Source organism: Solea senegalensis, unplaced genomic scaffold, assembly GCF_019176455.1.
Source record: "Solea senegalensis isolate Sse05_10M unplaced genomic scaffold, IFAPA_SoseM_1 scf7180000017240, whole genome shotgun sequence".
NCBI lineage: Eukaryota > Metazoa > Chordata > Actinopteri > Pleuronectiformes > Soleidae > Solea > Solea senegalensis.
Genome location: NW_025322299.1, coordinates 52,224 through 76,512, shown reverse-complemented (window position 1 = coordinate 76,512; position 24,289 = coordinate 52,224). Strand labels below are relative to the sequence as shown.

General features: G+C 40.9%; 1 protein-coding gene across 3 annotated transcripts in view; it reads left to right on the top strand.

Moving 5' to 3' along the window:
• The window catches only part of gabbr2 (gamma-aminobutyric acid (GABA) B receptor, 2), a 158,240-nt gene that overhangs the window by 89,168 nt on the left and 44,783 nt on the right, over window positions 1–24,289 (top strand). For all 3 annotated transcript variants that reach the window (XM_044018461.1, XM_044018460.1, XM_044018459.1), the window contains exons 4-13: window positions 1,957–2,058; window positions 6,038–6,103; window positions 6,540–6,728; window positions 7,265–7,507; window positions 11,855–11,915; window positions 18,086–18,166; window positions 18,828–18,978; window positions 19,221–19,353; window positions 20,773–20,880; window positions 23,557–23,679. In XM_044018461.1, coding sequence (XP_043874396.1) covers window positions 1,957–2,058; window positions 6,038–6,103; window positions 6,540–6,728; window positions 7,265–7,507; window positions 11,855–11,915; window positions 18,086–18,166; window positions 18,828–18,978; window positions 19,221–19,353; window positions 20,773–20,880; window positions 23,557–23,679 — 1,257 coding nt within the window. The remainder of the gene's footprint in view (window positions 1–1,956; window positions 2,059–6,037; window positions 6,104–6,539; window positions 6,729–7,264; window positions 7,508–11,854; window positions 11,916–18,085; window positions 18,167–18,827; window positions 18,979–19,220; window positions 19,354–20,772; window positions 20,881–23,556; window positions 23,680–24,289) is intronic.

Here is a 24,289-nt window from a genome sequence, read left to right as displayed (position 1 = left end):
GCCGGACCAGATACTGATGCTTGTGCGCCAGTTTTGACCCACGGGCCACCATTTGCTGACTTGAAATAAAGTTTTACCATTTTTGATGCCGTGCCAGTAGAAACAGTACTGACTCTGGTTAGCCAAGTTACTTGCTCTAAATATTCTCCCACCACTTTGATATGCTGTAGGTATTTGTGAAGTTATACATGAAATCCATCTTTTCAGTATAAAACACTCAAAGTGTGGAACCATGAATGGTGGAAGTGTGCACCTTCTGAGTTAGTTCAACTTGAATCTAAAGTTTTCCCCAAGAGTCATCTAATAAATTATGTAGTTTAAAAAAAATCATTATGAAAATGTTCACAGAATGAAAACACTTTTCATTTAAGTGGCTCAACACATGGTTTGTCAGGCTCAAGGTTGCCTTCCACTACTGCAGTGTCAATCACTTATTATAAATAATGTGAATTCATGCTCATCCAACTCTCCAACCTGTCAATGAGGGAAGTTCAAAACTTACGGACACATTGCAAGAAATAAGTTTGGGTGATAGAGGAGCAGTAAGACTGAGAAACAATGTATTTATTCATTTTTTCAAACAATGTGTATTTGAAGTTGTATATTTTGGAATAACACTATGGCACACTCACAGTTTATTGCATGAGAGCTCATATTGAAGTGAGCCAACTCCTTTACTCTGATGTCTAAATGTTTCACAGCCGTGGGGACATTTGGCTTCACATAGATGAGGAGATGTCATCAGTGAAACTTTTGGTGTAACTGATGAGATTGATGATGGCTGCATTCCCTTTAGATTCCTCTGTGCTAGGAACCCAGTATTTGCCATGTTGTCTGTCAGGAACAACCCAATCTGAGGCTTTTCATGTGCTTTTTTTTTTTTCTCCAAATCTCTCCGATTACATGCAGGTTAGGTTAATTGGAGGCCCTAAAGGTGTGAATGTGGGCTTTTGTTGTTGCAAACATGTTGGTGTAGTTAGACCTGAAGGAATCGATGTTGTTTATTGATCAACATCACTTTCAGAGTTTTATTTTTGACTGGAATAGCCCCTCAAACCTTCCTGCTGGTATATGGTAAATGGTCCGTATTTAGATATATTCTAGTTTGGATGAACACTCAAAGCTGTTTTACACTCTATTGTCTGTGAAGGTTCTCGCAAACGTTTAGAGAACGTTTTCTAGAGGTTGTGACAAAGTAACCAAATGTGCAACGAAAAACTAACGTTAGGGGAACATTAGGAAAACTTTCCCTGGCAACCACAGGAGAACCTAAGGAGGAACCTTCTGGGAATGTTCCTGCAACGCTCCCAGAGCAAATTTTTAGCTGGGTCTGATATTCAGGTCAAAGTCTTCTTCTGTACTTAGCTGAAGGCGACTGGACCTGCTAAAGTCAAGTTGAAGACCTTTCACCTCTCATCCAAGAGGCTCTTCATTTTCTATCACATATCCATTTATAACACATTCACACACTGCCGGCACAACCAACAGCAACATGGTGTTAAGTGCCTTGCCCAAGACATCAGAATGTAGACTAGCGGAGCCAGGAACTGAACCCACAACCTTCACAACCCTCAACGACCCGCTCTACCACTGAGCTACAGTCGTGTATGGTCAAACGTCCTCTCCCATACACACACAAACACACTTCCTAACCGATTAATTTTAGTGAAAGTACCAATAAAGAAGGAAGATATCGTTGTAGCACTGAATTGAATCCCCCTCCCCCTCTGATAATCACATGCTGATATCTCAGTTACTGAATACTAAAAGATCAGTTAGCGAAGGCATCAGGTTTATGCACTGAAGTGTGTTTAAGGTGTATTAGAAAAAGAACAGTGTGAAGACCTGCCACAAATTATGAAAGGGCTGGATGATAAATAAAAAGAAGACATTGACACAATGACTATAAACCATGCTCATATGCTGTCCCTTTCTGTCTCTCTGCTGTTTTCTCAGGTGAGGAACGACCTGACGAGTGAGCTGGAGAAAGCCGACATTCAGATAGCAGATACAGAGAGTTTCTCCAATGACCCCTGTGTCAATGTCAAAAAACTCAAGGTAAGTAATTCAGCTTGGGCACTTCATAGTAATTTTGCTCTTACCAAATAAGAAACCCAAATCATTCAAAGTCTCAGTCAGTTTATTGTCAGATGCACAAAAGAGCTCAGAGCAGAAACTGTTTATGCTGTCTCTGTATCTGTGTAATGCCGCACAATGAATAATTTATCCGAGCATTGTCTCTCACTTTGACTAAGCGGCGCGGGGAAAATTGTCAATGAGATGAGTGGAATCTAAATGACGACACTGTAATGGCTGGCGGGGTCTGCACAGTGACCTCTAATGACCCGCTCTGACTAATGGATGTTTGATGGGCATTTATACATATAAACACACATAGAGTATACTCATGCACGCTGGATTTCATCATTTCCCCACAGTCTTCTTTTCCTCTCCTCTCAAATGAGATGAGTCAGAATGAAACCATAATATTTTCACGCCAATATTGAGATATTTGACATGTCTTCACATCATTTACTCTTGGATTTCATGTCTAACTCAATGCTTAAACAGATAAAGAAAAAAAAAAGAAGCATTAAATGCAAGTGTAAATGCAGTCAAGTGTGATGGATGGAAATATCCAAGTCAAAGCCTTAAAAGGGAACATTGTCAGAAAGTGACACACATGACAGTGAGAGAGGGTGTTGCAAATTAAGAGAATGGTGTGAGATTAATAAAAAAAAAAAAAAAGTAACTAACCCTTGATCTGTGATCTGACGTGTGCAACAGAAAGATGACGAGACAAAAGAGCATAGGGAAAGGGAACGGGAAGATAAGCCGTGCTTCTTAAAATATACACATAACTCAGCATGTTGTGGGTTGACGTTTTGATTTTAAGCTGACACCATCCTGCCTTGATCAACTCTAAATATGCAAATCACAGTGTCAACTCAAAAGATGTGACACCCCGTAGTGGTAGCACTCTACACTGCTCTTGGATCTGTTTCCTGTTTGTTACTGGGCAGCCTGACAAAAATGTTGTCAGCAACCAAAGACCACCAATGACTGCAATCATTAGTATCCGTCAAATGCAGTCTTTTTCGGTTTTATTAAGAGAAAAAAAAAAAATGTCAGAAGACAGATCGTTAAGGGAACTCAATTCCGTCAAAACACCCCATGATAGAAAATAAATAAATTAAACATCAACATCAAGACCAGAACACTTTATTATTTATCATTAGTCAAATATTTATAACATATTCATAACTTCTGCCTTTTACTAAAGACAGAGCACAATTTGAACCATTTCTTAGCTTTCATTTTTATTCCATCTTATCCCATGAGTTGTGTGTTTGTAGTGGAGTAAGCTTTAAACTTTGACTGTCCATTGAACACATGAATTAATGTTTGAATGAAAAGGCATTGGTGTAGTGGTTAGCACTCTTGCCTTTGCAGCAAGAAGAACCAGGTTCGCGACCGTGTTTGAATGAGGGCCTTTCTGCGTGGAGTTTGCATGTTTTCCATGTGTGCGCGTGGGTTTTGTCCCACAGTCCACAAACATGCAGATTCGGGGATTAGGTAAATTGGACACTCTAAATTGAACGTTAGTGTGAATGTGAGAGGGAATGGTTGTGTGTCTATGTGGCCCAGTGATGGACTGGTGACCTTTTTCAGGGTGTGATCCAGCCTATCGCCCTATGTCGGCTGAGATTGGCACAGCAACCCTCGTGTGGGGGATAAAATGGTAGACGGTAAACACCTTTACACATTAATGCATCATTTCATTGGGAGCACACAGCACCACAGCCTAATTTATTAAACCTCTACAATAGGTTCTTCAGATCAACCAGGACAATAACATTCTGTTTACCTAATAAAAAAAAATCCCTCAACTCTTTCTTTAATTGTGTGTTAACTGTGTGTGCGCTACTCTCTTGTGGTGCAACTTAAGACAAATGGTTTGCATTTTTATTTTCATTATGAGTTTGTTTACTACTTTCAATCCATTATTGATAATATCACCGGGGCAGAGTGGTCTGCTGTGATTTCCTGGCTTGCTCTTCAATCTGGTCCAAATCCCCAAATAGCCCCACGTTATAGCAACACTCACATTTGGAAAGCAGAGCCTTAACCCGACTTGCACACTTAATGTATCGGTGCGTTCTGATATTACCTCGTTGACTTTTATTTTGAAAGCGGCAGCCTGGTAATTCCATCCGCACTATCGATACCAGATTTGAGATCATAAAAGCGTGTATGACATTTATTACTCACCTGGGATCAATTAGCGATCAAATGCTCACAAACGCGCATCATCTCAAACAGGCGGGGGGACTGTTTTAGTGGGTAGAAGTAGTAATACATCGCCCAGTCTACAAATCACATCTCCACCAAGCTCATAAAAGACCATCATTAGTACAGTATTTGTATGTGTGTGCTTAATAAGCCTGAACAGCGCCTGATTGGACTGATGAGGTACACTATTGCTAAAGCCATTACCAATCACCATGGTAGAGTTACAAACAATCCTGTCAGAGATAAACCAGTAATTATATAAGAGCTCGAGCAACAAAGGTAGTTTGGGGGGCCTGTGTTGCCCTCGCCTGTCCTTAATGTATAAACAGTGTACGACACAGTCATGCATGCCCTTGCCCAGAAGTACACAGTTGTTTTTATGTTATTGCCAGACAGGCCAGAATTTATACTTAGACTTTGGTCCTTGGTTTAACTGGAGTCATTTGGGTTAAGTGCCTTTCCTCCAGGGAAGCGCAGGGTTATTGAATAGCCACTGTAACACACACACACACACACACACTGAGGTATATGCGACTACTCTTCTAAGAACATTGCATGTATTTGTGCAGGCTAAACAAAGGTTAACTTAAACTACAATTCAAATCTGAAGCTGGGGACACACCAACTTTCTAAAGACTTGGAGTTCACAATAACTAAATGTTTTTCTTTTTAATGACGACTGAAAGACAGGGGATCACACATTTCCTGACCAAAGATCACAGACTACGTGATCTTTCAAACCAACCGAATGCATCGAACCCTGGCACAAACTCTCACGAGAGTGTCCAGAGTTGAAATTCAAGCATGTTTGATTGACTGAGGTCAGGACGCGTCTGTTACCCTCACACACTTGCCGATTTCTGTGCCGACGAGCCATGCCGACTGTCCTCAACCAGTGCCAAATTAGAAATTAGACCCCTTGAATGTCCCAGCATGCTCTCTGGCTCCCTTGATTGAGCTCAAATGTTTTCAGTTTATTGAATCCGTATACTGCCTGGGATTTCCAAATCAATTTTGATCATTTTTGAGGCCTTAATAGTATCCCATAGAATTTAATTTAACGCAAACTGCTCTGCCATGACAGTTTCTGTTTCATGTAATATGAAGAGGCTGTGCTTCGCTTGCTGCCCTGGAAAACATTGCTGTGGGCACACACATAGAAGGAACGGGGGGGTGGGGGTTACATGTGCTATGGACACTTAGGTGGCCATTTTTAACTCAGCCTTTGCAAAAGATAACTATGTCTTTCATTAACAGAATGTGAATTCCAATGCCAATTTCAAATATTTCAAGGGCATTTAGCTATGCTCAACTGTTTGTATGCATTCTTTGTATTTGTGTGAGAGTAGGATTGTGCTTGTACTTGTACCCTACATCTTCATCTACATCTGCACAGTAAATAACCCACTGTTGGCACCAGAGCTTTGTTTTCTTTTTTCTTTCCTCTTTCCCGTGAAACATGCTGCTGTTCTACTCAAGCAATCTGAATTATTTACCGAGTCAACACCACGTGGTCTGAATACCCATGTCAATGTGTGCTCTCCAGCCCGACTGGCAAGGAACGCAATTCAGCCTGCTGACACTAATGTCTGCGTTGTTATGTATGGACACGTCACTCAGCCACAGTTTTGCACTGTACTTTTTAGTTGCTGATGAGGGATGAACATACTTTCTTAAGATAAGTGTGTAACGCTTCACTATGAGTATAGGATTATGATATTTTATTATGTTTTTTTCTTTTCAGGACAATGATGTCCGGATCATCATTGGTCAGTTCGATGAGCACCTGGCCTCCAAAGTCTTCTGCTGTGTAAGTGCTCATGGATCTGTTTTCCCAATGCTTTGTCCCCACACTGCTTTTGTTTTGGTGCAGTGCTGCTGATTGGGATGTGGTATGATTTGGTTGACAGGGTGATGATGTGAATATGTACAGTAATAGTAGTCTGAAAATGTGTGGCATTATTGGGTGACATTTATGTTCAAAGCTGAACTTAATCTTGCTCAGACGACATTATCCAACAAAAATTTCACACTTAACTATTCCACTAAACAAAATCCAGACTTAAGATGGGTTTTAGTCTCATTTCAAGATTTCCCCCTTGATGCTCAGTTCAAGATTTAACATTTTAACATGTCATTTTCAATGGTTATTTGGCACTGGATCCACACTTTTAGGAAACTCAGCAATTCACAACACTTCAAATTGGCTACACATCTTCAACCTTTCATTTCTTCTTTACCCCCAGGCGTATAACTTGAACATGTTTGGCAGTAAATATCAGTGGATTATTCCCGGCTGGTATCAGGGCAACTGGTGGGAGCAGGCCAACACCACCAACTGCACCACCAAGAAACTGCTCACAGCCATGGAGGGGTACATCAGTGTGGACTTTGAGCCACTCAGTGCTCGGCAGATCAAGGGCATCTCTGGCAGGGTGAGTAGCACACACTGTTGAACATACTCGGGGTTAACAGGGGGAGATGGGAACTCGGCATAGAGAAACAATCGTGCCGTTAAAGTGAGGTAAACAATTAATCTGTGCAGTATGATAACCTGAAGTAAATAATGTAAGTGACCTATTTAGATTCTGTTTTTCTCATTTCGTAATTCTCTTTTTTTGGACTTCTTTGCAATCCAAGTCTGGCCATGAAGAGCACCTGTTATTGTTTCAAAGACCAGTTTTCTTGTTTCTGTTTTTAGAAGTATCTCGGGAGACAGTAGACATCTTAGTTGCATCCGTTTGAGTCGGAGAACTCAATCAAAATCAATCATAGGTTTTGTTTTCACACCATCAATGCTGCATTTATCCCCAGGCGGACATATTTCCTGTAATTCTGTGTCTAAAAGTGTGTGGGAAATGATGGCAATGACAATTTGAAAATAATGAATTTCTCAAAAAAAAACGACAGACTCTTTATTTCAAAGATGCACACATTTCTCAACTTGATTTCTTCTCTGCCCCCCATTCAGACCCCTAAAGAATATGAAAGGGAATACAGCCGAAAGCTTCAGCAGAAAGGTGCAGAGTCCAGTAAATTTCACGGCTTTGCCTACGATGGGATCTGGGTCATTGCTAAAACCTTGACTCGAGTGAGGGAAGTGCTGCGGATAAAACAGAGGCAAAGCGGCTACCACAACTTCACCGTCGACGACCGCGAAGTGGGAAAGATGGTGCTGGACGTCATGAACGAGACCAACTTCTTTGGTGTTACAGTAAGAAATAGATTTCTTCCCGGTTTTCCTGTTTCATAAATATCAGTAATATGACACAGAGAGGTTACCACCTAACACTAAGTTCGCTTTCATACGGTACATTTCATTGAGTTTCATACTGAGTTATAAGGGCCCCATACACACACTTATATATATATATATATATATATATATATATATATATATATATATACGTTGAACATTTGCATGCAGGTAAAATATTTTCAATAATTATTAAATACACAGTGACAAGTAGGGGGAAAAACATTTGTTTATTACAGCACATGAACAAGAACATGTTCTAAAACAAAACAATCAAAACAATGTGGAGTAACTTCACTTATTTTAATTTGATATAGCATAACGGACTCATATTATACCATATACAGTACGTGTGTGTACAAATGAATCACCTAAATAATGCCAATGAGGTGAAAAAATAAATCAATAGGCAAAATCATTGCGGAGATTATGACCATAATGTAAAAAACTTGCAAGTAGTTTTGAATTAAAAGTTGTAGTTAATGTTTTTATTTCAGAGTGTAAAAGGGCCTGCTGATTTTTCACTGAAAATGATGACTGACCAAATGTTGTCTTAGGTTTTGCTGGTTTGCCGAATAAAGTCATGGCAGGACACAGAGAGAGAGAGAGACAATAACACAGAGCTACAGATTCCTCTACAGTGTAGATGTCAGCAGAATGAGAAAACAAAAGAGGGAGAGAAAATAGCCTTGGAGAAAGTCAGCACAGGCTCCTGACTTGTATTATTGTGAGACCCTCTTGGGGGGGGGGTTATTACTCCTGGGGATGTGCTGTACAGTATGTGTGTTGCAGTGCTGTAGTAAATTCTTTAAGTCATCATTCCTCCTCTCTTGCCTCTCTGTGCACAAACCCACTCAGGGCTGCTGGATCATGCTGACATTGAGACTCTCCTTTGAATGTCAGGGAAAAACAGCAGTGAATACCGGTGGCCATGTAACTACTACTAGTCATTAAATGTTTAATCAAGGCACACAAAAGATGGACAAGTACTTCTAGGCTGTTTGGAAGTTGCTTGAATTTTTCTCCTCCTTTAGATTTCTATAGACTCACATTGGTCCTACACTTGTAGCCATCATGAGCGAGGCAACATCTATTAAGTGAGGAAATGTTATATCCCTCTAAAATCACAAGAAGAGTAGCAGACTTTCCAGTAAAAACTAAGATTTGCTGTAGTCATCGGATAAAAAAAAAAAAGGTTTGAAATGCTTAAATTGAAAGTAACAGTGTTCTTAGGTTTAATACTTAAACAGAATGAGCTATCCCTGAAGAGTACAGGTAATGTGGAAATATTCAGAATAGCAGCTCTAAATCTGCCTGATTCAAGCAAGGGAAAGGCAGCAGTTACATAAAGATTAGTTTAACCAACGCCAAAGTTTTTCCTTTAAATTTTGACAGTCAATATCCTTAGAAAAACAAATTAAATCTGAGCAAAAATATTGCACATGTGGTAAACAGACACTGCTGCAGATTATGATGATTTGTGTTGTTTTTTTCTCTTTTGTAGCTGTTCTTTTAAGGGATTACATGAAATGGGATCAGAAGCATTTTCTTATGCGGCACACGTGCACACGGAAACTTCCACCCACACACGTTAAACAAAGACATAGGAAGGCAATTTTGCTTCGGCGCTGTTCCGCGCTGCACACATTTTTCATGCTATTTTTGAAGTCAGATTTCAAAAGCAGCTATTATGCAGTTTGCTTCTGAACTGCACTTCAAACTTGCACTGGGTTTCCAATAAAAATTAATCCCCGTACATGCGCCAGGGAAGTGGCAAATTCTGGCTGTTAATCTTTAGTGTGTGTGTGTTTGTTTGGTCCTGTGTGAACATACCTCGTCTTGAGCCTCGTGTCTTTCCTGTTGTCACGTTTTTCCCTGCTTTGCGTTTGCTGTGTGCGCACACACACACACATTTGTGCGCTTGTGCTGATTTCAGTCCTGCTGCTGAATCAGTGGTGGAGGCAGCTGGAGCAGCAGGAGAGCGATCATCAAGGGTCCACAGTATTGATCTGGCTGCTGCCAGGGCTACTGAGAAGGCTGACATTAGCTGGGAGGGATTTAAAGAGCGAAGATAGCCGCTAAAACCACAGGATGATGTACACTCAGATTCACCAGGGAGGGTCGGATGGGAAGACACACACTGGGGAGTGACTGGGGGATGACTGGAGCGTAGGACTTGGTGTGCGTGTCACTGTTTTTGTTGTCTGTGGTCTGTATGTGTGTGTGCGTGCATGTTACATTTACATCCACCTTGTCCTTATGTCAAACCTTGAAAACACAGAGGATGTCACACCTGCAGCCCACAGTCTGACAACTCATTTGACCCAAACACCCTTGTCACTGACAGTATCCTCACCTCCACGGTGAAAGCTGCCCTTCCCTCCAGTCTCAACTCAGAAGGATACAGTCGCATCAACACGGTGACTCACCTCTGCAAATACTTTGAATATAGAAAGAAAGAAAAAAGATTCATGTCCTGTCTGTGTCAGTAGACTCAGGTTAGGTTGACCACACACATTCATTACAGTTACTTGTTTGACTTTTTGGTCAGCATTTAATCTCAGTGGCGCGGACATTTAGTTCCAATTACAGCTGTCAAATTCAGTGCGTCTGAGTGTGTTTGATCAACCTGGCATATTCTACACACTGTTTACACCCGAGAGAACAATTGGGAGGCTGTTAAAATAACTACACACCATTTCACCAAAGCTCTAAAAGGGAAATGATGTTGACAATCGGGCCGCTTGATTATGTGAAAAAATAATAATCCAATGATTATTTGGCTCAAACTTGAAATCACAATTCAAACGACTTGAACTTGAAACTATTGGAATGTATTGTATATTGCATAGTATACATCTATAATTTATAAAATATATGTGTGTATATATATATGTATATATATATGTATAATATATATAAAATATAACTTTACTCACGCTGGGTGTATAACCTGGGGATTCCAGTAAATAACCTGTGTTCTATTTTTGCCGCCTGGATGACGACATGGACAGGAAGTCAGTCACCATTACAACATTAAAAGTGATATTTTCAGAATAAAAGAACCCGTTTTGTAATAATCGCTTTAGCCGTAATTGAAATACAAGTTTTCGATGAATTGCACAGAGAGCATGAAAGTGAAGGCTACTATACAGTAGAAACCTGGATACATTACACTCCTGGTAGCTGCACTACATTGTTCCTATGCACAGATAAAGGGCGTAACTGCAACAGCAGTGTGTGACGAGAGGCACATGTTAGCAACACATCACATGGGTAACAACAACATCATGTGGGGATAATATGAAAACATATTAGGTGACAAACATCAAAGATGCCACACAAAGACTGGGATTCAAACAGAGGGGAGGGATCCTGCTCTGCTACTTCAAAGCTCACCATCTCTATATTGGCTTGTCGCGCCCCCCCCCAGCTCTCTTTTAATCAAGCAATGCAAATGACCTATGATCTATCTATCTATCTATCTATCTATCTATCTATCTATCTATCTATCTATCTACCTACCTATCTATCTATCTATCTATCTATCTATCTATTTATCCATCTATCTATCCATCCATCCATGAAAGAGCTGAATGAATTGAACAATCTTGGTAGATGAAAAGACAGAGGGAAAGAGAACACAGAGCTAGAGAGAGAAACAATAGATGGATAAAGATAAAGTGACAGAAGCCAAATTGATTTCAATAAGACTTACAATATTGCCACTTAGTGGAATTGTTTTTGTTTTGCCAGACTCTCCCTGGCTGGAATTTGCTTAGTTGAAATCTTTGTTACTTTTTTCCATCACTTCCGGAGTCTCTTTGACTGATAAACATACCCCGGAGAGAAATTAAACATCGGGGACAAAAATGTGGAGTGTACCGGGCACTGACCTCTGCGGTGTGGTTCTGGCCAAATGTGAGTCTCACTGAAAGAATTGCCGATTAAAAACTGTCTGAGCACAGTTTGAACACAGCTTTCGTTGATGTTGTTCCAAGGATATTAGCAAATGAATTGACTGGAACACAGTTTTCTTTGCCAGGTGGCAAAATGTATCTATAAATGGAAACATTTTATCCACATCTACTCAAATGAGTCGCAATGTTTACAAGGGGATATTCTGCACTTTGTCTGCCAATGCTCTGGTATCCAAAAATCAATCATCTGATTAGTGGACTTAGCAATTTTTGTTAAATTTTATTGTTGACGTTAAAGCTTATTTAAGAAATAAGAATGATTTATGTATTAAAATATCGGTAGTATGCATTTCCAGTGTTATATTTTTGTGTCTTCTTTTTTCAGGGTCAAGTCATGTTTCGGAACGGAGAGAGGATGGGCACAATAAAATTCAACCAGTTTCAAGGTATGTGAGACATGACTCCTACTACACCCCATAACCAAAGTTGAACAGTTTTTAGACTTCTGTAAAGAATCAGTAAGGTATGAGACTTTACTGATTCTTACTTTGTATACATTTGATAGCTCTGTAGCTTTAGGTGACCTTACGTAACCACTGCAGTTTGTTTGCATCCACACAATGTTGAATGAAGAGCTTTGTTTTTCCGTATTCATATATCTTTGTGCTCGCTTCACTCGGGCTGTCACAGTCACCCTCCTGCCATCCAATTTTTATTTTTCTTGCTCTGACTGCTGAGCTGGATTTATGATTATGGTCAAATTTAGTTGGATTCCAACCAAACGCCTGGTTCAAAGAAATGGTGCAGGATTACCACAGTGTTTTGGAAAGCTCATTTTCAAATTTTCCCAAATCATAAGGCTGTCATGGTTGATGTGGTACCTGGTGCCTGTAATGGATTCTAACCAAGTGAGCTTAAGAAAAGCTTTTAGTAGATTAATTTCCACAGGAAAAAGGATGCGGGAAGATTTCAGGCTTTTGAAGTCAAATGCTTTGTACATACGTTTTTTTTTTTTTGTCTTGCTTATTTGTTTGACAAAATAAACATAATTCTTTTTAGAATATTTGAATTTTTTTTCTTTGGTGCGGTAGGTCTATTAGCCTTATTGCATATTCAGTCTTTGTCTGTGTGGGTGCAGGTGAGGTCTGCGGTGCTTTACTGTGAGTGCTGCTGATGAGATGTCTGCATAAATGTAAAAACATGACTCAGCACTCTCTGTCCTCATGTCCTCGTAGCATCGTCTTAAATTTGTCTCTCTGTGTCAGCTGGGTCTACTGAATGGCAGCATAACCCAGAGATTGCATCTTCATGCAGGGGATTCCCATCTCCTATGCTCCCCAGACTGTATGTAGCACGCTGCATGGTGCTGCATGGTGCTGTTCAGGCCTAACCTTCTTATCTTCCCAACCGCAGAGGGGCTCGATCCCTCTGGCAGCTTACATCACACTCCCTGCATGTGTCTGTCTGCGTGTGCATGAGAGCGTTAGAGGGACAGAGTAGTATGTGGTTGCTGATGTGTCCGTTTACCACCGCTGGTGAATCCACAATCCTTTTAATGTTTGCAAAAAGAGAACGACACTAATCATCGCAATGGAATTGCTCTTTTAAGTCTAATTGTCATTGTTTATGCGCTAACATCGAATAATAAAAAAACTACAGTTTTCATGGCCACAATCAGCATGTGACAAATAAATGAGCTGAATTTGAATACATCTCTGTTCTAAATGAATGGTTTATCTTTTAAAAAGTGTGAAAAGTTAAGTATTACCAAATTTCTTTTCTGGATCACTAATGGACACAGTTCTTTTTGCTAAGGTGTGTTTATATAGTTGGCGAAAATGGAAACAAAAATCATGTCATCAGACTGCCTATAGGTTGTGCTGAAAAAAACTGCACATTCTGCACATTACCCGCTGTTTCCGTCACTGTCTTTCCTCAACCAAGCCCGGTCGCAGCTGTCTCTCGGTCTCTCTCTCCTTTGAGCCACATAATATTTGGTCAGTGTCTTTAACCCTCACTCTTTCCTACCTTGTCAGAAGTCTTGAATTCGTCACCCCTTTCACACACCAATAGTGTCAGCTGAGCGCAAAGGAGCGGAGGGACACCCCTAGCTTGAATGTTTCAAGAGGCAGTGATACTCAACATGACCCTATCATCTGTTCTCAGCAACTGATCCGTCATTTCACCCTGTCAGATGATCACGGTCGAAGTCCTCGATGGCTCTTTTTCCCCCACCGTCTCTCATGGGGATAAGAAATAGCTACCAGGGGTCTTGATCACGGGAGCATTTGCTTTAACTGCCGACTTTAAATCACTGCACGTCCAGACATGGTAAGGAACATGCACAAGGATCATACAGTAATGTACAAAAGTCTTGGGCCATCCTGGAAAATATGGGAAACAAGTGTGCTGTTTAAAGAAAAAACCTGAACAATAGCACGAGCCTGGCTCTGGAGTGGAATCCTGATTAATGTAACTGGTACAAAATTGTGTTTGTTGAGAAATATCTGCTGTTAGAAAGAGCATATTATGCCAGATTTAGACTCAAGACACATTTGTAGCATTACGTACACGTGTTGTATGAGTTAAATTCATTGACAGCTCGCTGATACCAGCACTCTGCATATATCAGATATATAATTAAAAAATAGTCTGTACACATAGTGTCTGTATTGAGCAAGAGGAATTTATCAGACACACACAGTCGCCCTGTATTACTACTCCCTCACTGGAGTTCTTGACCACTAGCAGTGTTACTAAGCAACATTTCTGCAAGTGATTTTTTGCGAGTGAGTCTTGGGTGATGCAATGGGTGAGACATTTCCACCAGTTGTTTCACACTATTTCACTTAATTACAGGTGGCAGCAGATCCCAGGAAATGGAGCTTTGAAGAAGGGGATTGTTAGTTTCTTGACCACTATTCAGTCGTCTTACTATCTACTATTTTTACAAGTTCAAAATATCTAATTCTTTAAGCTCACAGCATCTATCCCCTGTTGTCTTCTTCTGTGTACCAGCTACTCCCTTTATTTTTGGATATTCGCTGGGGCTGGAACTGCAGAACATCTGTATGGGTGCAGCTTGAGTCCAACTCTGGTCCAAGTGACGGTATCCATGCAGTCGTAGCCTCATTCTTTTCTATTTAGTCCAATTCCAGTCCGACAAACGTTTTTTCATTGTAATCTGTTTTGTAGTCGGACTAATACGGTATTTATTTATTTTTATTCTACTGAACTGATTAAATACTGATTGGGACGCAGCTTCCACACTTTTGACATAAAATATGTCCACAGCTTAAGGAAGACAGCTACCGGTATTTTTATGGACAATACACACACCCTGGTCACTCCCTGTTTGAACGCCTGCCACCTGGCAAGCGGTCCAGATCCATTAAATCCAGTACCAGCAGACTAAGGAACAGCTTTTATCCAAGAGCTTTGGCCTCCATGTCCAAACACAATAGACTCTGAACCATATCACACAAACATACCATATTGAATTTATACTAATTCTGCTGTTTATTGAATATTGCTGCTGGTTATATTTAATTAAGTATAATGACAATGAAGGTATTTCTGATTCTAATCAGTATTTGTTTAAATTGACTAATGAAACAAAAAGGCATGAGATGCATTTCCACGGGTTAAACGACAGGGTGAGTTATAGCAGCCCGCTGCAGCCATCAATATTCCCTGTGGGGGTGGAGTGCTGCGATAGTATTTTAGCACCTCAAAGAAGGGAGTGCTGTTATACAATCCCCTCTGCTGTTTAGATCCTAACAAAGGATGTGGTCAAGGGAAACACAGTCATTGATTGTCCAGCACTTGGAAGGTTGAAAAATACAAATTCAAATTGTGTATGCACACACGATTTACTTTAATGGTCAGATACAGTTTGAGCTTTAGCTGATGCTTTGATGTCAGAATGAAGGATCAAATGGTGTTATTCGGAGGAAAAATGCACTGCCCTGTGATGTTGGAAAAGCTGATGTTATCTGTCATTTTCCCATAGTCAAGAACAATGCTACAGAGGCGTTCAATGGGCCTATCAAAGTGATAACAGGTGGAAGCAGAGAGCGATTTGTGTGTGCACACCCAAAGAAATTGCAGGTTGTTTGTAGTGGTTATGAATACATCGGAATAATCTGTCCTCTCCTCCCATCCCCTGCTTCTCTCCGCCCTGGTATATGCTCTGTGAGTGAGTAATCTCTCTGAGTGAGAAAGAGTGAAGGCCCAGGTTTGTTTGACAAGGTCATGCTTACTCCAGCATCAGACCTTTGGGACTCACCGCTGTTACTCGAAGAGAAAGCACACAATCCAAATGGCAGTTGTTTGAGCAGAACTCCAGAGAGATTGGTCTTTGCAGGATGAAGTGTACAGCAGTTTGCATTCCCTCAAATGAATTTAGAAAGTGCATAAAGTATAATGCAACATGAATACCAAAGTAAGTTTGCAAATGTTTGTCATTCTGCCCTTCATTGGTATTTTAGTTGCCATTAAGGCAAATTAAACGCATAATTGAGGCTTTTTAAAAAGACTGTTTCCTGACAATATTCCTGACAAATACAACCTTGCCTTTATTCCTTTACTTTCCTTGCCTTGTTTTGTCGGGCGACGTAAGATGACAGAACCCCTATACACAGCATGCACAAGTGAGTATTTTGAGCTCATTGTCATTTCTCTGCATACTTACCAACTCCAAGCTATGTTACTTGAATGCTATTTGGATTAAAACATGATCAGGACATGTGAGGGTGTGACCTAAAGTGGTCAACACTTTATATCAAGGTGTGCATAATGTTTAGAATTATTCTCGGAAAACAAGACATTTAACAGACTCTGAAAAGTCAAAAACACGCAGCACTGTTGAAGTGACTAAGCTATTGAGGCGTGATCACCACACAGCCAAAGAAACGCGTGGAGAAGGGAAGATGCAAATGAACTACTTGAGAAGAATTAAACGTAAAGCTACCAGGAACCCATTAACCTCCAGTGCCGTCGTATTCCAGCAATGCAACCTACCTGAAGTGTCCACAAGTACGAGGTGTTCACTGCTCAGAGACATGGAAACACGACCACCACTGAACAAGACTCACAAGTTGAAATGTCAAGGGCCAAGAAACAGCCAAAGACAGATTTTTCAAAGGTTTTATGGGCAGATGACTCTTGACGGGCTAGAAGGATGAGCCTGTGGCACAGCGCTCCATTTAGATTCAGGCGTCAGCACGGTGGAGGTGGTATACTGGTATGGGCTGTTAAGGAAGAACTAGTTGGACCTTTTGGGGTTGACGATGGACTTAAACCGACTCCCAAACCTACTGCCAGTTTTTTAGAAGATACTTTCTTCAAACAATGGTACAGAGAAAAAAAAGTCTACATCATTTCGTTTTTTATGCAGGACAATGCTCCATCACATGCATCCAAGTACTCCATTGTGTGTCTCGCCAGCAAAAGCCTTAAAGACTACAGATTAATGACATGTCTCCTTCCTCACCTGATCTAAACCCTATTGAGAACAGACAATACAGCATCTGGGAGGCTGTGGCTGCTGCTGCACGAAAATCTGATCGTCAACAGATCAAGAAACTAATAGACTCCATGGATGGAAGGCTCATGACAGTTATTGAAGCGTTGATTTGTACATTTTAGTTGGACATTTGTTATTCTTTTGTAAATGAAAATAAACAAGTAAGATGGGAACATTATGGTTTTTTCATTAAGTTCCATAATAATTCTGCACACTAATAGTTGCCTAACAATTGTGGTTTATTAACATTTTGGATTGACTGAGAGAACTGTTTTTGTTCAACAATAAAATGACTCCCCAGGAACACAACTAACCCAGTAAAACAATCCTACTTGGTGCCCTCAAATTCAGTGTTTTGAATATTTTGTTATATTACTTATTGTGATTTAAAGCTTCTCTGTGAGGTTGTAACACGGTGCCAGACAGTGCAGCTTAAAGCTGCGCCATTCTTCACTGTGTCCAATTACTGTTTGAACTAGATTTGCACGTTCACTCTAAGTAGCATCTGTTACGGGGGTTTTTTGTTTTGTTTTGTTTTTTTCAAACAAAGGATCACTTAAAGCTACACTTTATAAACCCGGCAAGCTGCTTTGTGTCTGCGCTCCATTATTTTTACACTCCACTGCTGAAATAAGTCTGCTACCTCGAATATTTCAAGAAAACCGGAACAAACGTTGTGAGCTTTGAGCCTCAAGTGACGGCAGGGGATTATTAAGCATCATCACCCTAATTACCTACTCTGCACTCATGACGTTTGCGCTACAGCTTCTGGATGGAATACCACGGTGTTTTGAAAGACTCAAGGAACGTCCTTACTTTTCATTCAGTGCCATCGTCAGGTCAAGTATGTTGTTTGAGTGATAGTTGGCAGGACGGAAAATGAGAAAAACAACATTTGTTTGTGTCTTATTTGTCATTTTTTTAAGTGCTGTTCAAAAACACATGGTGTTGGTGGGCTGACAAGCGTCGTGATCTGTAAATGTAAAAGCAGTCCAGGTAGTAAAAGGAAAGAGTGTTTGATTCTGTTTAGTTTAGATGTGTTGTCCATGTGTTTTAATATCTCTACATGTGTGTTTTTTCATTGAACAGAGGGCCAGGAAGTGAAGGTGGGAGAGTACAACGCCATTGCTGATGTGCTGGACCTCATCAACAACTCCATAAGGTTCCAAGGTATGAAGTTAATAGATATGAGTGTGTGTGACTGAGATACATATAACTCAATGAAGACGAATGAAGAAGGGTTTATTTTATAAGGGTTTTACTCACAACCTCAGCACCCTCTCCACTCTCTCACTTGCTCACTTGAACCCTCCACCACACATACACATACTATCCTCATACACCACCACCACTTAGTGTTGGGACTCACTACTCTCTTTTACCACTCTAAACGGTCCTCTCTCTGTTAAATTATTAACCAGTCCATTTTTCACCCCCCTCCCGTGTTTGCTTGTGTTGACACACTTTGTAATTTGTTCAATTCCCCCGGCCATTCTCCTCTTCACCACCCGTACCCCACATACAGAGAAAGTCTTGGGCAGTACCATCTGAAATGCTTGTTTCCACGTCCCTGACCGCAGTAAGTGGATATAGTGTAAGGCGATGCCATTGCGATCGATTGGCACACCGACGGGTGAAAAATGGAGCAAAAGATAAGAAAGTGAAGGGTCTGACCACAATAACTTACACGTGGTGCTTTAAGACGTGCGCGTTCAACTGGTGTCGATTTCTGCAGCAGAGTTTTCTTCATTCTTTCAGTGTGACATGTTTGAGGCTCACTCATACTGAGGGGTTGACTTAACACATTTAACGCACTTCCTCTCCTCCTTAGGTGTGGAGCCTCCCAAGGATCGTACATTCGTGCGTCTGCAGCGCCGCCACATCAACGTGCCCCTTTACAGCATCCTGTCCACCATCACTATACTGGGCATGCTCATGGCCGGAGCCTTCTTGTTCTTTAACATAAAAAACCGCAACCACAGGTCAGCAAACAGCACTGGTGAAGCAGAGGTTTGATGGGGGTGGGGGGAGGGAGGAGTTAGGAGCAAGCGGGGTAAAGTGAAGGATGGTAGGAATAATGGAAGAACAAATAAAGGAAAAACAACGACCATCTGCAGATACATTATCGTTTCACATTTTACTCTCTGTACACCAGATTATCATACTTGTAATTTTGATTGATGGATTATCTTCTATTCCTCCCTAATCTTCTGATCTCCTCCAGACTAATCAAGATGTCCAGTCCTTACATGAACAACCTGATCATCCTGGGCGGCATGCTCTCCTACGCTTCTATCTTCCTGTTCGGTCTGGATGGAGGCTTCGTCTCTGACAAGGAGTTTGAGACCCTCTGCACTGTGAGTTCCCTCCGTTACTTTTACCGTAACATAGAAACGTTGGTGTTGGATGTGCAGTTTATTCATTTTGTTTAATAGACTGGTTAGGATTTTGCTTTTCAGATCCCAAAATAGATGTGAACAAATTCAGTTAAGGTTATACATAACAATTATTTTCATTAATATTTATTCTGCTGTAAATTAATCAACTCATTTTGTCTGTAAAATGGAAATTTCTCTTTTCTCAAAGCCTGTCTTTAGTTTGCATGATTTCTTTTCAACCAACATTTAAAACCCCAGAATATGTTTAACTAGATGCTGGAGACAGGATGACATACAACCTAAAACAATGAATTGATCATTTTTAGTTTGAACTTTGCCCCTGCTGAGAGTTAAATCCCCCTCGCATTTAACCTTCCTCCAAATAATTAGGATTAGGGTTAGAGATACACTTTATTCAGTACTGTTGTTTTAGCATTAATCTGACTCCATAAACTGTATAGACAATGAGCCAAAATATGATGAGAAATCACATGATCGAAGTGACAAATTCTCACTGAAAACGGAATGAATCTCTCTCTCTCTCCCTCTCTGGGTCTCTCGCTAGCACAGAGCACATTAAGAGTCTCCCCCCAGGTAGTATGACTGCGTGACAGTGTACATGCTGGATTAATTAAAGAGTTTTGATTACAGTGATAGCGTGTTTCCACTGAGATACCACCCCTCCAGACACAGACACCCACAGCAAGGTAATGCCAGGGTAGGTCTCGAGCTGCCACCACCTGGCTGAGGCTCTGCCAAAAAAAATAAAAGGAGCTTGTCACTTCAGATGCGTCTCTACGGCACAGACACACAGAGGTTGATCCATTCTCCATCAATCAACATGCGCCGGTCACCTTGAGAATAGATGCTGCGATTGTTTTTATGCCATCTTTTTTTTTTTACCCGCATTGTGCCCCGACCTGACTTTTTACCACACAGTAGAGAATAGTCACAAGAAGAGGTATTGAGGACACGCGGAGCTCAAAGGAGTTCACGCCGATTACCAAACTTGTGTACCACGTGCGGCAGTCCAACACAAAGAACACCAAAGCACACACACACTCACACCTTCAGACCCTGAAGCTATATTAGGATTTTGTCATTTAAATTTAAATCTTTTAAAACACTTCAGCAGTGTCCTTTGTGCCGGAGCAGAGAGAGGTCTACATTTCGTCTCTCATTATGATGAAATGTGACAGCTTCAATGGTCCAGGATGTTCTTTCAGTCTCAATACTTGGAGATGAAAGAATAATTCTGACAGCATCTTTATTTTTAGAAGGCTTCACAGTGCTATTTTGAAGGAAAATACAAATATACCTCTGAGATCAGATGTTGTTTTAGGCCTTGATCACCACTGTAACACTTGACGCAGTTGTGTGTTTGTGTTGTTCTGATAGGTTCGGACGTGGATTCTCATTGTTGGATACACCACAGCTTTTGGAGCCATGTTTGCCAAGACCTGGAGGGTGCACGCCATCTTTAAGAATGTCAAGATGAAGAAGAAGGTATGGGAGCGTTTTACATTTCACAGAGACCTTTTTAACAAATGAGACGCAGCGAGCTCAGTGAACTGCTGTTATTTTGGTTCTTTAGATCGAAGGCTTCAGGTTCTTATCACGTTGTATGTATCTCTTAAATACAAAAACCTGTTGGCTTCATCAAGGATGTTTTACATGTCTTTTAAAAGCCCTACGCTGATGTGTGGGAGCTTGTATTCAGACCCACGCTTTATAACATTCTGAAAAGACTGACAGCGGCAGGCAACTGTTTTCAGAATGTTGTAATAAAAAAAGAAATCAGAAATACAGATGGCTTTTTCCAAAACATCTGACAAATCGGTTTCACTGGCCCAGTTATATAAAGCAGTGCCAAGTTCACCCAGTGTTGTAACTCTGCTTGCCCTTTTTTGTATTTATAGACTTTGCGTCCCCCTCTTTTTGTCTATCACCGTCTCCTTCTCTTGCATATTATACTGGAGTAAGCGTGGGTAGTTTGCCAGAGAGAGAAAGAGGAAAGATGGATGGACCAAACAGTGGAAGTTTGGAGCGATGAAGAGAAATAGTGGCAAAAAAAAAAAGCAGGGCAGATGAAAGGACAAGACAAACAATGTGGCAAAGCTGGCAGTGAAAGTAGGTTGGACACTGAAAAGAAACAGGGGAACCCTTGGGAAAACGAGGGCGACAGAGATGAAGATAAAAAAAATCCTCACTACAGGTTAAATGATCACCAAGTCTGTGACCTAGTTCTACAGTATATTCACAGTTCACTGTAATTGTGTGGTCTGGTCAGACACAATTCTGTTTCTTCAGCTGTGTCCAAATAAATGACACTGACCATGGCCTTTCTTATCTTATTTTATTCATTTTTTTTGCTTTTTATCACTTGACGAAAACAGTTTTACTTCTCCGAGAACAGTGAGCTCGGCTGACCCTTCGCAGCCAATTATCTGTGCTCAGTTCGCCCTTCCTCACCCTCTCTTCCTCGCTAACAGAGACAAAACAGATGTTTTCTCAGCTGTATTCATACCTACCACTGCTGAATGTGGACACACACACACACATTACACTTCTTCCACACTGATTGAGTGCAGGTGTTTTGGGTTCAGTGGAGGAATAACTGCTGTTGGTTGCATGAAATCTCTGCCAGCGCTGTCAGAGGAGGGACACACTCAAGTGTTTGCCATATTTTCTTCAGTTAGGGTGGCAGTACATCCCTCACCCCTTTCTGCAGACCATTCCTCCATTTCCGCCCCCCCCCCACACTGAGAGTGAGCAGATTGTAAATCCTGGGTGTGTTCGATAAGGGTTCCACTCAGTGGGTCTGCAGCCGGCACTCCTTCACTTCCTAAAGAGCTCAGTGCCAGAGACAGCTTTGGGGGAAGGACTGTCAATCAATGTCCTCCTCCTCCAAGTACACACCACACACACAAATAAACATACACACTCACCATAAAATGAACCCTCAGCCCCCCAGGCCCCTGTGCCAGCTACTGGTGATTATATGCTGAATATACGGTGTATACACACCCACGCATGTGCACACACACGTTATAAATTTTATATAAGCCTGGAAGTTTGTTTTTGTTCATTTTGGCTCAGTTATGAATGAAGAATGGAGGAGACATTTGGATCCATAGTTTCATTCTTATTCACGACAGGCCCAGTATTATTTGTTTTTTTTTCCCAGTTTGAAAAGATGTCAAAATAAATGAGAACTATGTCATCGTACTAACATTAGTGGGGACAATAAAATATTTATAAAGGAGACCTCGCCAAAAAAGCTCACCAGTTACTGTTCAGTTAAATAATACACAAAACATTTACAATAAAAAAACATCAGCCGGAGAAAAGAACCAGATAAATTCAATCAGATGGAATTTCCGTTCACAACACCTTTTTAACTTGGCTGACAACAGAGCTTTTTGTGTGTGTTTTGTCATTTTCACCAAAATATCACACATCTTATACTATATTTAATTATTATTCTATTTTTTTTTTAACTGAATTTGAAGCCGCGGTCCGATATTTGACCTGTTTTGCTTCTCTTCACCGGCCTGTCTTAAAGTAGAGCGATATTCCAACACGAACACCACACCTCGCCCATTGTGGTTCGGTGCCAACATGATGAAACAATGGCACATCAAAAAAAAAAAACAATCCCGGCCGTCATGCATCTCATCCTGAGCCCACCGGAGGATGAAAAGTACAAGAGCTCTGGGCAGCATCAGGACTACGTGATCGTTTCCAAACACTGCCCTGCTTGTGTTCCCTGACCTTTCCTTTGATCCACGGTTACAAACGGTCAAACACTATTATAAATAAAGATCACAAACAGGTCATGGCTTTCATCACTCTAAAGTTCATGCTACAAAAGAGGTGCTTTACTAGTTGACAGCATTGACTCTTCGTGGGTAGATCTTTTCCATGTTATTTCAAATCCTTATTTGTTGGTGGCATTTCACTGACAGATTTGAATATTGTTTTAAATCTATTCATGTACCACCATGTAAAAATATCCATACTGAGTTCGTAACCTAGTTTTGGTTTTGGACTCAACTTTATTATGATGATGCTTAATTACAGTTACAATCATTGTAATCAGTCACTGATTACATGTTATATTGGGCCTCAGGTGTTGTTTTTGGATTAATACAAGCACTGCTTCTTCTTTTTCCCCTCCAGATCATCAAGGACCAGAAGTTGTTGATTATTGTAGGTGGGATGCTGCTCATCGACTTGTGCATCCTCATTTGCTGGCAGATTGTGGACCCACTTAGGAGGACTGTCGAAGAATACAGCTTGGAGGTCAGTGTGCTGATTTTTTTTTTACATTTTCCTTAAACTCGTGCTTGATTGTTGTTGATTTTCTGCCTTCACTGGAAGGATTTCAGTCTTAACACATTCTTGATAAAATGCCTGTATTTTGAGTTTTGGGCAAACAAAATGTCTGCCTTGGGCTGTGGCACAAGCATCTTTGTTGTACTTGTTATTTTTGGGTCAGGATGTGAGCCAGTGCTGCCTCCTGTGCTCGTCTCATGGTTGGACATTTGCCATCTGGGATGTGACACTTTGGCAATGCCTGATGGAAAAGAGGCACTTGGCACCACTTTCTCTTCGCTGGGAAGGTGGTGTGGTGAAGAGTAGAAACACACTCTACTTTGCTGCCATTGTTTTGAGAACACTCAGGTTCTATAAGATTGGTACAGGATTAGTCTAGCTGTGTGCCCAGTTGGATAAAACGAGCATACTGGATCTTTGGATTCAGAAGTTGATTGCGTGTGAAGAGTGTTTTCTGTTAGGTGTGACATATTAGCACATAACTCAGCGGGTTTAAGGAAATGTGGACTGAATTAGCAAGGAACTCACACTTTTAGAGGATTTGATCACTGTTGCCAAAATGGCAGATTGACTTGTC